Source organism: Centropristis striata, chromosome 24 (genome assembly GCF_030273125.1).
Source record: "Centropristis striata isolate RG_2023a ecotype Rhode Island chromosome 24, C.striata_1.0, whole genome shotgun sequence".
Lineage (NCBI taxonomy): Eukaryota > Metazoa > Chordata > Actinopteri > Perciformes > Serranidae > Centropristis > Centropristis striata.
The window spans coordinates 17,507,487-17,522,053 of record NC_081540.1 but is presented as its reverse complement, the minus strand read 5'-3'; the positions used below and the strand labels follow the sequence as shown (position 1 = coordinate 17,522,053).

Below are 14,567 nucleotides of genomic sequence, written 5' to 3'. Positions count from 1 at the left end.
ATGTTAACAGGCAACACCTCAAGTGTTAGCAGGCAACACCCCAAATGTTAATAGGCAACATCCCAAATGTTAGCAGGCAACACTCCAAATGTTAATAGGCAACACCCCAAATGTTAACAGGCAACACCTCAAATGTTAGCAGGCAACACCCCAGATGTTAATAGGCAACATCCCAAATGTTAACAAGCAACACCCCAAATGTTAACAGGCAACACCTCAAATGTTAGCAGGCAACACCCCAAATGTTAATAGGCAACACCCTAAATGTTAATATGCAACACCCCAAATGTTAACAGGCAACACCTCAAATGTTAGCAGACAACACCCCAAATGTTAATAGGCAACACCCCAAATGTTCATAGGCAACACCCCAAATGTTAACAGGCAACACTTCAAATGTTAACAGGCAACACCTCAAATGTAATAGGCAACGCCCCAAATGTTAACAGGCAACACCTCAAATGTTAACAGGCAACACCTCAAATGTTAACAGGCAACACCCCAAATGTTAAGAGGCAACACCTCAATTGTTAGCAGGGAACACTCCAAATGTTAATAGGCAACACCCCAAATGTTAACAGGCAACACCTCAAATGTTAGCAGGCAACACCCCAGATGTTAATAGGCAACATCCCAAATGTTAACAAGCAACACCCCAAATGTTAACAGGCAACACCTCAAATGTTAATAGGCAACATCCCAAATGTTAACAGGCAACACTTCAAATGTTAATAGGCAACACCCTAAATGTTAATATGCAACACCCCAAATGTTAACAGGCAACACCCCAAATGTAAATAGGCAACACCCCAAATGTTAATACACAACATCCCAAATGTTCATAGGCAACAGCCCAAATGTTCATAGGCAACAGCCCAAATGTTAACAGGTGTGAGTGTAGATTGCAGGAACATAACCAGAGGCTAGACAGAGGCCAGAGGTCTGAAAAAGATCACATACAGAAACATGTGAGATCAACTGCCACAGGCAAAGACAAGTGCAGATATTAGAAGATACAGAAATAAATAGAACAAGAAGGGTGGGGGGAGAAACCACAAGAGCCTGCACAAGCGCTAGCAAAACGCGAAGAAAGAGCGATGAGCGAGCGAGATACAGGGGTGCAGATGCTAAGTGCGATATGCTGAAATAAACGTGTGATAAAGCTGCAAAAAACTGTAATGAACAAGCTATGTGAGGACAAGCTAAACGTAGGGCGTATCCGTCAGCGGAGCTCTGTATAAGAAAGCACTCCGTAGTTAGATAGTCAGATCTCTCTGGGTGTTGTGTTGAACAGATGTATTCTATGCAATCTCTGTAAGAGTGATCTCCGCACTTTGCAAACTGCGCAATAAAGCCTGAAAAGAGCATTATACCAACAAACTGACCGTCTTCCCTGGTGTTTTTCCTCGCTGCATCAAACAACTCGGTGGAGAGGTCTGACCGACCGGCGGTCAGACCCAACACAGGCAACACCCCAAATGTTCATAGGCAACACCCCAAATGTTAACAGGCAACACCTCAAATGTTAGCAGGCAACATCCCAAATGTTAATAGCCAACACCCCAAATGTTAACAGGCAACACCTCAAGTGTTAGCAGGCAACACCCCAAATGTTAATAGGCAACATCCCAAATGTTAACAGGCAACACTCCAAATGTTCATAGGCAACACCCCAAATGTTAACAGGCAACACCTCAAGTGTTAGAAGGCAACACCCCAAATGTTAATAGGCAACATCCCAAATGTTAGCAGGCAACACTCCAAATGTTAATAGGCAACACCCCAAATGTTAACAGGCAACACCTCAAATGTTAGCAGGCAACACCCCAAATGTTAATAGGCAACATCCCAAATGTTAACAGGCAACACCCCAAATGTTAACAGGCAACACCCCAAATGTTAACAGGCAACACCTCAAATGTTAAAAGGCAACACCCCAAATGTTAATAGGCAACACCCCAAATGTTAATAGGCAACACCTCAAATGTTAACAGGCAACACCCCAAATGTTAACAGGCAACACCCCAAATGTTAATAGGCAACACCTCAAATGTTAACAGGCAACACCCCAAATGTTAACAGGCAACACCCCAAATGTTAATAGGCAACACCCCAAATGTTAACAGGCAACACCCCAAATGTTAATACGCAACACCCCAAATGTTAATAATTTACTTCACTTTAGAATGTTTGGATTATAATGTGACTTTAAATGAACATGTCTACACATAAATCAATTTCACATGTTCAAGTCAGAAATGTAAAAACATTTCAGATTGATCATGAAAAAGTAATTATTCATCAAATATTAAATAATCATGATTAAAAAAGTAAAAATCTAAGTTAAAGTTCAGAAATATCAACATCATTAACAGTAACTGGTAGGCTTGGGCGATATGACAGCACTACCATATACCTGGGTATTTAAATCTTCACCGTATACCTGGTGAAAGACCCAAGCCTTGTAACTGAACTTGACTGACACGATGACCTTTGACCTCTTTGTCCTCTTATCCCATTTTTTTCCGTAGTTCAGCTGGAAATGATAAGCATCATATTTCTTCAGAGGAGTGGAATGAGCGGCTGATTAGATGAATTTGTAATGAGAGTGGTGTGATGATGTTGTTTGAATGCAGCCGCTGTGTTGGAGCCGTGAACACTTGCTCTGTAGTTGTGTCTTGTGTTGGCTGCTGACCTCCTCTGCTCTTTGTCTTCATGCAAACTGAGGCTGATTGTATGTTTCTGAGCTCCCTTTGTTTCTGGGTCGTCCGAGGACAAAACACTGCAGCTTTTCTTGTTCTGCACTGAGATAAATGCTACAACACAGAGCGTCTCATCCAGCACCATCATCACATCATCACATCATCGCCAAGGCAAAAAACCTGTCCAGCTGAAGCTGATGGGAGTCATTATTTCTGCAGGTATTTGGTCATAAACCGAAGTACTGGATACAACAGCATGTTGATCCGATGATGGTTTTGTTTTAAAAACCAGACGATCACCAAAGTTAGGACAATTCTTCCGAAGGGGAACATGAATGTTGAACCACATTTCAGACTAAGAGGTTCAAGATTCAGGGTACAGAGGAAAAACAAGGACAACAAAGAGACGGAATTCAACAAAATACGTACAAATGTGACACCACATGGTACACAGGTACTAATATAACTTCAAAAAGAACACAAAGCAAACACAGAAAAACACTGCCAAGACCCAAAGAGATGCCCAATGACAGAGGGTTGGTGGTTCGAGGGTTGGTGGTTCGATCCCTGACCAGGCAGCCTACATGTCGAAGTATCCTTGAGCAAGATACTAAACCCCAAATTGCTCCCGATGCTGCGTGCATCGGTATGAGAATGAATTCCCAATGGTGGCAGGTGGCACCGTTTAGGGTAGCCTCTGCCACCAGTATGAATGTGTGTGTGAACGGGTCAATGAGCGCAGTCTGTAGTGTACAGTGCCACTTAAAAGTGGTAACAAAGCGACTATAAAAGCGCTATATACGTGCAGGTCCATTTACCATTTACTTGTAAAACAGACATCCACCAACACTAAAATGTTGATGCTTGATGCTAAAGTGAAGCTAACTGTAGCTGCTGGAGCCCCATTGGGACTGTTGGTATATATGCCACAGGAGCTTTGGACAGATGGGAGATTTTTGTTTTTCAATCAGTAGGTGTTTAATTGACAGCTGGTGGTTTGTCTTCAGTCTGTATGAGGGAAGCCTTTTGAGACTGACCTAGGAGTCTACTGCGACATTTAGAGAGACACAAAACATCAATACACAAAGAAGCACATAACACCACAGAAGAGACGTAAAACAAGACTCAAAACTACCAGAATCCACCACAGAATCCACGTTTTTTTTTAATTATAAGTATTTTTACAGGGTTTTTCTTGTTTTTCCACATTAGGTTCAAATGCCATAAAATAGGTAAATTACCTTTATTACAAACATTAACCATAAAATGGAAGTTAAAATCTTTAAATTAATGTAATTAGACATTTATTTTACAGTATTATGCAATTGCTTTATGGTCTTGAATGTTAAATTACATGTAAGAAAACCAAAAATATTCATCATATTGCTGAATGTAAAAAAAGGCAACTTTCTGTTTTCTTACAGTTAAAAGTTAAAAACAATTGAAAAATGTAAAAAAAAAAAAAAAATACTGAAACATATTGAATTCCTAGATTAATCGGTTGTAGAGTCATGGATCTAGTATCGCGAAATTCAGAACCGGTTGGCAGCTTCACACAGTTTTGCGTCTCTAAAGCCTGATTTCCACCGGTTGCCACTCTAATCAATGAAACCATTTCCACCGGGCGCGCCGCGTAACGTCTCAGCGTCCCAGCCGCGGCTCTCCGCTCTGCAGCACGATCAATCTGCAGCACTTCTATTTTTACTTCACATCAACATTACATCTAGACCAGTGGCACCAGATCAGCAATCAATCAATCAATCAATCAATCAAAGGGTCTCAGAGGGTCGGAGACATGGACGACAAGAGACTGATTGTTGAAGTGGAACAGCATACAATCATTTATGACATAACACATTCTATTTATAAGAATAGATGGTCAGGAAAAGCAAAGTAAGCTGTTTATTGTTGTTGTTTCCTTTATACACACAGTTAATTGCGGGGTCCCGCGGTCTCCCGTACGTTCAGGATTATCGCGTGTTCGCGTTATCTCTCGCGTATAAGGCTGGCACACTACGCGCCCGTTACGTGCCCGGTGTGAATTGATGCCAGGCAGAGGACGGAGCCAAACCGCAGCGCAGCCGTTCCGCAGCCGGTGGAAATCCGCAGTTAAACAATGCGAGAGCTGAAGCTGCCTGCGAAACGGTTCATGCGCAACTCCATGGGTCTCTCCGGTCTCTCCCAACTCTCTTATTTTGCATCCCCGCTTCCCTCACTGCGCATTCACTTGAGTCACTTGCGAAATATTTTAAGAGACATGAGACGTCCTTCCCTCTTTTCTAATGACGGTTGGAAGCGGATCACAGCTGGATCAACTGTCAGTTGGCTTTAACAGCTGTAGACATGCACTAATAATAATAAGTGTTCTTTTTAACAAACAGCTGCACATGAATAACAACCTGCATTGTGTATTTATTCTGTGAACTGTGTCCTGCTCAGGGGCACAGGAATGCCTTTAAATTATATTCTTTTTTTATTGGCCTATTATTTGCGTCTGTATATAGACTATCCTGGTGATAAATTCATTAATTTAATAACCCAGAACTGGGACTGAATGGAAATGACAAACAATAGATACGTTTTTCTTGCTGACAGACAGACTCTACTGTTTTTAGTTTTTTTAGTGAAGACCTCCTGCAGCAGCACATACACACTGTACTGCTACAATTCTCCAAAAGTCTAGATTTATCGCCAGTCGCTTTTAAAAAAAATAGTCGCTAAGGGGGTCTGAAAAGTCGCTAAATATAGCAACAAAGTAGCTAAGTTGGCAACACTGCTTCACTGGCTTTTACAAATGTCGCATGTTGTTGTGGCGTCGAGCAACCAGGCTTTTTTCAGAGGAGAAAAACGGCCTTGCTCTTCTACTGGGACAAAAAAAAGTCCCATCAATAGACCACTCCGGACGGCTCATATTCAAATTAGGGGCTTTTCGGCGAGTGAGACCCGCCTCATTCCGGGTATTTGGCGGTAGTGGAAACACCCTTATAAGTGGTACTAAAACTTCCTTGTCTTTTAACCCCATATTATTGTGTTGTTCTAACATCACTAGTCATATGGATCACAACAAACGCTGGTTACTTAAACTGCAATATCACACATCTTACCTTTAATACTTTTGAGTGAAACCACAATCTTAGTTTTGAAATTAAAAAGAAGACTTATATCAAAAAATAAAAAATAAAGATGTATTCCTACAACAAGCTTCAATAGCTTCATTATTTAATATTTTCTGTCTAAAATATTCTCATAAGTTACATAAAAGCATATTTCCCAAAACAACAGTTTCAGTATTAACAGCTGGGATGGATTATTGTAAGGATGGATTTTATGCCACGGTTCATAACCAACAGGTTCTCCAACATGAACGGCACAGGTCGTGTGTCAGTACCACAAATTACGGCACATATATACTTATACATATTCTTTCTGAAAATAGCACAAACTTACGGTCCGCAGTTGTAAAAAATGCTGCAGTTTCTGTGGATTTATGTTGTAAAAAACTGACCTGGGTTTAGGAGAAAAAACGTGGCAAAAAAACAGTAAATAAATGGACATACATGCCAGAAATGAAGTAGTTACAAGGGTCACATTTCTATGGCAAGTTACGTAAAAACGTAACTTGCGTAAAGAACGTAACTTTTTGGTAATTTGGTGTCTTTTTTGGTAATTCTGTGTCCTTTTTTTTTTATTTTGTTGGGGGGGAGTTGGTAATTTTGTGTCCCTTCACATTCGAGCCACAGCCGATGGCACATAGGAGCATTGCATTTCAAAATCCTTCTCAGAGCACACATACTTACACATACTTATAAAAATATATCACCCACTGTGCTCAATAACTGTAGAATCTCAAGCCAAGCTTAAAGTAGAATTTAATCAAGTCCTTTACAGTAACTGTATAATATACATACTTTAAAAGAAAAAGACTGTTAAAAAAAAAAAACGTACGGTTGCTAACTGTTATTTGACGGCAAGTGCTTGGCAAGTTTTTCCGCCAGACTTTTTTTTGTTTTTACAGTGCGGGTCCCACTGTGTCCTCAGAGTGAATAACAACAAATCAGTCTCATTTCATGTTTAATGTCCTCTGACATTCAAACTGAAAATAAAAGTAAAAACAGAAAATGATAAATAAAGTGACTATTTTTCAAACAGGCACCTACAGGCTCCTCCCAGTGGGTGTGGCCTTTCAGCTCCACTCAGCTGTCAGTCAAACTCAGAGTCAGCACTCAGTCTGTGCTCTCCTCAACAACATCAACAACAAAAGTACTGCTGAACTGCAGTATTACTGCGACTGCTGCTGCTGGGTGAGTACACATGGTACACGCCGTACTGAACACTGTATTTACACTTTATGTCCGTCAGCGAAACATTTGTTGGATGTTTTTGTCTCCACATGAATGAATGTGCTACTGTGTACTCAGATGAGTGTGTGAGCCATACTGAGGGAAAAATGAAGTGCTCCCTGGGGATCTGTCTGGTGATCTGCTCCGCTCTGTTCGGACTGGGTACGTTTGATTCTGTTGGTTCTTTAAACTGGAATTGGTTCCATTCTGATTTTACAATACTGTTTTTATTTGTTAAACATGACGGAAATACAGAAACTCACTGGATGTTTTCTGATCACTAAAGTTTTAGATTAGAAAAAACAAACTGCCATGTAAATATTTTGCATGTATGAGGAAACAATGAAACACTAACAGGGCACACATTTGAGTTTTAAAAGAAGCACGAAGAATGTATAAAGAACTTTAAAATAATTTATCAGATAGTTATGGAGTACCAACCATCAACAGATTAGACGAATCATCTATCGACACAATATTAGAGTGTTTCCACTTCATGAAGAAAAAAAAAACACACAACCGACAAAAAAGTTCACAGCCCTAAACCCTACCCTAGTTTACGGTCTTTGGCAGTGGTTCCCAAATAGTGTGCTGTGGAATTTTGTGACAAGCAGACGCATGCAGTATGCATGCGTCTAATGCAGTATGACTCACAGTGGCTGCTTCTGGTAGCAGGAGATTATCATGTTCTCATACCTAAATGTAATAATTGCTATTTTAAACACATGGCTGATGTTGTCAGGCGGTTGCAGGTTGTCTAGCTTTAGGCACAAAAAGAGTTAGATGGTGCTGTGGCTTCGCTAGTAAACAACCTAGTTATACATAAACATATGGTTTGTGGTTGTAAAAAAAAAAAAAGGTCACAGTTTCTATGATTTCATTACAAAACCACTTATCTACGTCAAAATATTTCATAGTAAGGCTTTATAGAAAACAGTTTAAACAGTAAATAAATGCTGGAAGTGAAGTAGTAACGAGGTCAACGTGACTACTGGAAGTGAAGGAATATGATTACAAACTGAAAGAATATTAATACAGGTGTGCCTTGAGATTTTGGCTTGCAATTTGGTGTGTCTTGGGCAGAAGTTTGAAAACCACTGGTCTATCGGACCGTACATTACTAAATTAACATCATGCTATATTAGAGAAGACTTGAAACTAGCAGTTGAGACCAACTTATGACGAGAATATTTATTGAATCATCATATGATCAATGCTGCTATACAATCTGACTTCTTTCTGCAGCCAATAGAGTCGCCCCCTGCTGTACATTAGACAGAATGCAGGTTTAAGGCTTCTAGGAGGCCAGATCCCACACAGTGGAGGTTCCAGCTGTTGTGAATTAATTTAAAGATGTATTAAAATATCAGACATATAGCAGTTTAAAAATGCTTCACATATGGGTTGACAAACACACAGAAATCTCTTTTTACAGGAAACTCCTGCTTGATTAAGATATGAGCAGCTCTGAGTTATGAAATCACACTGCACCATTTGGAACAATAACAGGAAAGTATGAGAACTTACGCACAAACATTAGGTATATAGTAACAGAAATAGGAAAAATTGGCAGTTGCTATTCGAACCAAGAACCTGCTTTGTGTATCTTGAATATTGTATGTGTTTTGTGATACTTGTTAATAAATCCCGCAGAGGGCTGTCACTACACAGCTTCCAGTTTTTTTCCAGTAGAAGCAATACGACGGTTGTGTTCTGTGTTTCAGGATCGGCAATCCGCTGCTACAGCTGTAAGGACTACACAGCCAGCTGCAGCAAACAACGAGAGTGTAGCTATGACGACGCCTGTCTCACACTCACCGAGAGAGGTACCTGAACACTGCTACACCTGTACTGCAGAGAATACAGTCCCTATAAACTTCATGTCTAATCCTGATTTTTTTAAAAACCAACAACCTGTAAGCTCTGAAATAACTCAGTCTAAGCTTCAAATGTTCTACTGCAGTTTCTGTTTCCCTCCTGTTTGTGGTTCTACATTTTTATTGTCCTCCTGTTAGCGGTTCTCCTGTTTTGTTGTCTTGTTTGAGGTTCTACTACCTCTGTTGTTTTACTGTTAGAGGTCCTACTGTTTTTTTGTCCTCCTATTTCTGTTGTCATCCAATTGGCTGTTTGTCTGTTTCTGCTGTCGCCCTGTTTGAGGTTCTATTGTCTTTGTTACTTTTCTGTAACAGGTTCTATAGTTTTATTGTTCTCCTGTTTCTGATGCCCTCCTGTTTGAGGTTTTACTGTTTCTGCTGTCGTCCTGTTGTACTGTCTCTGTTATTCTAGTATTAGAGGTTCTGTTGTTTGTTGTCCTCCTGTTTGAGGTTCTGCTGTTTTTAAGGTTCTCCTGTTTGAGGTTCAACTTTTTCTGTTGCCCTCCTGTTAGACGCTCCACTATTTCTGCTGTTCTACTGTTTGAGGTTGTACATTTTCTGTTGCACTCCTGTTTGAGGTTCTACTGTTTAGGTTCTACTGTTTCTGTTATATGTCCTTTTTGAGGTTCTACTGGTTCTGTTGCCATCCTTTTCTAAGATCCACGGTTTCTGTTGCCCTCCTATTGACGGTTCTACTGTTTTTGTTGTTCTCCTTTTTGAGGTTCTACTGGTTCTGTTGTCTTCCTGTTTAGGTTCTACTGTTTCTGTTGTATGTCCTTTTTGAGGTTCTCCTGGTTCTGTTGCCGTCCTTTTTTAAGATCTATGGTTTCTGTTGCCCTCCTATTGACGGTTCTACTGTTTTTGTTGTTCTCCTGTTTGAGGTTCTACTGTTTCTGTTGCAGTCCTTTTTGAGGTTCTACTGGTTCTGTTGTCTTCCTGTTTAAGGTTCTACTGTTTCTGTTGAATGTCCTTTTTGAGGTTCTACTGGTTCTGTTGCCTTCCTTTTTTAAGATCTACAGTTTCTTTTGCTCTCCTATTGACGGTTCTACTGTTTTTGTTGTTCTCCTGTTTGAGGTTCTACTGTTTCTGTTTTCTTCCTGTTTAAGGTTCTACTGTTTCTGTTGCAGTCCTGTTTGAGGTTCTACTGGTCCTGTTGTCTTCCTGTTTAGGTTCTACTGTTTCTGTTGTATGTCCTTTTTGAGGTTATACTGGTTCTGTTGCCATCCTTTTTTAAGATCTACGGTTTCTGTTGCCTTCCTATTGACAGTTCTACTGTTTTTGTTGTTATCCTGTTTGAGGTTCTACTGTTTCTGTTGCCCATCTATTTGAGGTTGGACTGTTTCTGTTTTACTCCTGTTTGAGGATCTACCATTTCTGTTACCGTCCTGTTTGAGGTTCTACTGTTTATATTGTCGTCCTGTTTAAGGTTCTACTTCATGTTGTTCTTTTGGTTTTTATTGGTCTCTTGTTTATTCTGCAGGTGGGATGACTTTCCGTCAGTGTCTTAAGTATTCAGACTGTGAGTACGGCCGACTGTCACAGATGTTCCCCCAGGTAACAACTACTCTGTTCTACTTTTTTCTATTCTACTATTTTATCCACCACCTGAGATGCAACTCATGTAGTACTGGAGGAACAAAAAGCAACATACTAAAAGTATTCAGATACAAAATAAGTATTCTAGGCCTACTACTAACATTATAGTGGGGCAGCATAGCTAACCTAATGTTCATTTTGTGACAAAAGCACCAAATTTGGTGCATATGTAGCTTAATATGTTTAGAAAAAGACTGGATATTGGGCCATCGCATATTCACATTCTGATGACCATGGCTGGCAATTTTCCAAATGGCGGCCAGCTGTTACAAGTAGATAGAACCTGCGCTCCAAGCTGCTGTTTACATGTTAACAACACCACAAATATTAATTACATTATAGTTCAACTGAAAATATGTTTTTTTTACAATGTAAAACAATAACAAATTAAAGAAAATGCAACAAAATGGTAAGATTGCCTCTGCATGTTATTGTAATAAATGGACTCCTTGGCGTTCTGATGTTCTGTCCGCGGCACATTGGACCCATTGGCCATTGGTAAAAAGCATGCCAGGATATCATATCGGGAAGTTGACGTAATACGGCGCAAAGTGAGTCTATTTTTAAAAATGGCTGCCAAGGCAAACAAGGTCTGAGTTTGTGATGGCCCAGTATCCAGTTTTGTTCCCAATATATCTATCAACACATCTGCCAAATTTGGTGCTTTTATCACAAAATGAACAATTGGTATGATATATTAAGCTATGCCGCCCCACTATTACTACTAACAGTAAAACCTTTAAAACCACTACAATCACAGCAGTGAACAAAGAGAACAGAGGTTCGTTTGACTCACCTGTTTGAAGTCATTCATGGAAGTAGATGGACTAAGGTGCAGATGGACTCAGTTGGACTCAGTCACAAGTGGACTGGATACAAATGGACTCAGGTGAACTACGGTACAGGTGGACTCAAGTGGTTTCCAGTGCAGGAGAAGTCCAATGCAAGTGGAATCTGATGAAAGGGTGGACTCAGGTGCAGATGGACTCTGTTATTAAGAGTGTCAAAGTTAGGTTTAATTTAATATTTCTTATACAAGAAGGAGCGTTTAACAGGGTAACACAGCAAGTGAGGTTACAGAGAAAAAGGCTCAAACTAAAGAGCCTGGACAGTTGGTTTATATGCATCCTACAATGGGCCTTTTATGACGTGACTCTAGATAACTTGATTAACCATAAAAGCTTTCTTCACCAATTTTCTAGTCTGTGTCATGGGGAAATCTGTCTGAAAAAAAACAAAACTTCAGGATAATACAATATTTAACCCTCTGGAGTCACCAAAAGCACCAAAGCATGACTTCTTCATCACATCCAGACAAGAAAACAAAGCAGCGTGGAGTCCTACTTTCAGTTTGATGATGATATACCAAGTAAAACTGGAGACAAGCTCAAATATATTTAGTATAAAATGAAAAAACTGGTTGTAACCCTCTTATATGTTATATTTGACACCTTTGTTCACATTTGCAACATTTCAGATTCTTTATTGAGCATGATAGTGTTATGAAAGTAAAAAAAAGATTCAAAATCACATTCTCTGTTGGAGTAAAGGACTAAAAGACACAAAATGACCAAAAAAGACACAAAAATACTGAAAAAAAGACACAAATGACCAAAAAAAGACACAAAATGGCCAAAAAAAGACACAGAAGACACAAAATGACAAAAAAAAGACACCAAATTACCAAAAAAGACACAACAAAAGACACAGATGACCAAAAAAGACACAAAATGACTTACAAAGACTCAAAATGACCAAAAAAGACACCAAATAACTAAAAAAGACACAACAGAAGACACAAAAAGACACAAAAAGACTTACAAAGACTCAAAATGACCAAAAAAGACACAAAATAACTAAAAAAGACACAACAAAAGACACAAAATGACCAAAATTGTTACACTAAACACACAAGACACAAATAAAATCGAGTCCCACTAGAATAAAAACCAGAGTTGGATGACAGGATCACACACAATCACAAGATCACATTTACATTGTTTTTTCTTTGTTTCTTTTGGTTCAAAATGTTGATCCAGTAAGTCAGAATAAAAAATCAATTATTATTAGGTCATGTAGGTGAAAAAAATACACCAACATGGCATTTAAACATTTTTAAGCGGTATATACAGACAGGATAAAAAGGATTCAAAAATGGACAAAATACCCCAAAACATTGAAAACCCCAGGTTATTATATTTTTATTACAGACTCGGGGCTGGTGGACTAGCGATGCAAACATGTACAGAAATGTGTAAAAAATTAAAAGGAGTCTGGTGATTAGCCTATAACCCGACCACTGATCAATAACTTTATCAATCATTTCCAGGTTTCCCGTTTCACCTTCAAGTGCTGCAACTCTGACCTGTGTAACTCCGCCCCCTCCTCTGCAGCGAGCTCTGTGATTGGTCTGCTGGCGTCTGCGGCTGTCATGTGGTGGTGTGTCCACTGAAGAGTGCTGAAGTTTGGCTGAAACATGTAATAACAGCAGCTTCTCTAACAGTCATCTGATCAATACGCCTGACCAAAACATTCAGTCACATGATCAATACATTCAGTCACCTGATCAACACATTAAGTCACCTGATCAATACATTCAGTCACCTGATCAATACATTCATACTGAAAAACATTCACACGTGATCAGTATTTATTTGTAAAGGAAGAGTCTGGCTGCTGATTGATTGATCATTAAATGATTAAACTGATGATTTATGATGTAATGTGATAATTGATCATTAAAAAGTCACCTGGTAACACATCATTATTTATGTATATCAGCTGTTTAACAGGAAGCTGCACCTCTAATGCCAGACCCTTCAAAACAAAGTTTAACTAAAACTTTTTCTCTGTGAGATGAAAATGATCTTTGAATTAATCAATAAATGGTGACAAACTGTAAACCCTACTCTTTTGATTATTATTTATTAATAAATACAGTGAACACAGAAGTGAAGACGGTTTCATTGTTTTTGACTTTACCTGATGAAACTAAAGGCAGCAGCAGCGCCGCCTGGAGGCGGACAGGTGAACTTACAGTGCAGGTAAAGAGTGCTATCATCTGAGTTAATAAAACAGTTCAAACAAGAACATTAAATTCCATACATTAAATTATGACACACACACACACACACACAAACAGAGAGATAGTAAATATGTTTGAAATATTAAATAGTATGAAAACAAAATGTTTAAATAAGATATAGTGTTAAATATTTCAAATGATGTGAAATAAAAATATTTTAAATGTTAAAAATACAAAATAAAAAAGTAAATGTATTTTAAATGTTCAATAAAACATTGATAATTGAAACAATAAAATGTGGTTTATATGTTTAATAAGAAAGAACGAATGTTTAAAATGTTTAATTTGCAATAAAAAAAAGTCCAATGGAGTGTTCAATAATTAAATAAAGTGATTTTTTTAAATAGATGAAAACAAAATTGATTGAACTATTTAAATAAAAATAAAATATTGATTTAAACTGCAATTTAGTAACATTTGAAATGGACAATAATTTAGTAATAAAAATATAATGTAAATGTTCAATTATTAAAGAAAAAACATTTGATGTTTTTATTTTTCAATTATTAAAAAATTAAAAGTAAATATGTTTCAAATGTTCAATAAGAATTTAAAGAAAATGTTTAAAATGTTTATTAATCAAACAAAATAAAATATTATTTTAAAGTTACAATTAAAGAATTATATTTGAAATGTTCATAACAATAAAACAGTTAATATTTTTACATTTTGTATAGCACAGTTGTCGTTTTTTTTACAATGCAGTGGAGGAAACGTTTCTATAATGTACTATTATTATTATTATTATTATTATTATTATTATTATTATTATTATTATATTTTATATATTTTTTAAGTGGCGTCGGTTTAACAGGAAACGCCTTCAGTAGCCACTCAGTTGTTCCGGATGTTTGACGTCACTGTCAAGTTTTCATCTTAAAAACGGTATAACACCGGAAACTGACGAATGTACTGTAAAAATAAAACACATCAGAAATAAGATAAATACAACAACTGTTTTATCGAGCAA

General features: G+C 38.1%; 1 protein-coding gene across 1 annotated transcript; it reads left to right on the top strand.

Annotated features, from left to right (window-relative positions):
- The first annotated feature begins 6,900 nt into the window (after positions 1-6,900).
- LOC131963111 (CD59 glycoprotein-like) lies at positions 6,901-13,463 on the top strand. Its single transcript, XM_059328251.1, has 5 exons — positions 6,901-7,003; positions 7,121-7,204; positions 8,767-8,868; positions 10,397-10,470; positions 12,842-13,463. The coding sequence occupies exons 2-5, from the start codon at positions 7,150-7,152 to the stop codon at positions 12,962-12,964; spliced, it is 354 nt and encodes a 117-aa protein (XP_059184234.1). The 5' UTR covers positions 6,901-7,003; positions 7,121-7,149; the 3' UTR covers positions 12,965-13,463.
- The last annotated feature ends 1,104 nt before the right edge of the window (positions 13,464-14,567 follow it).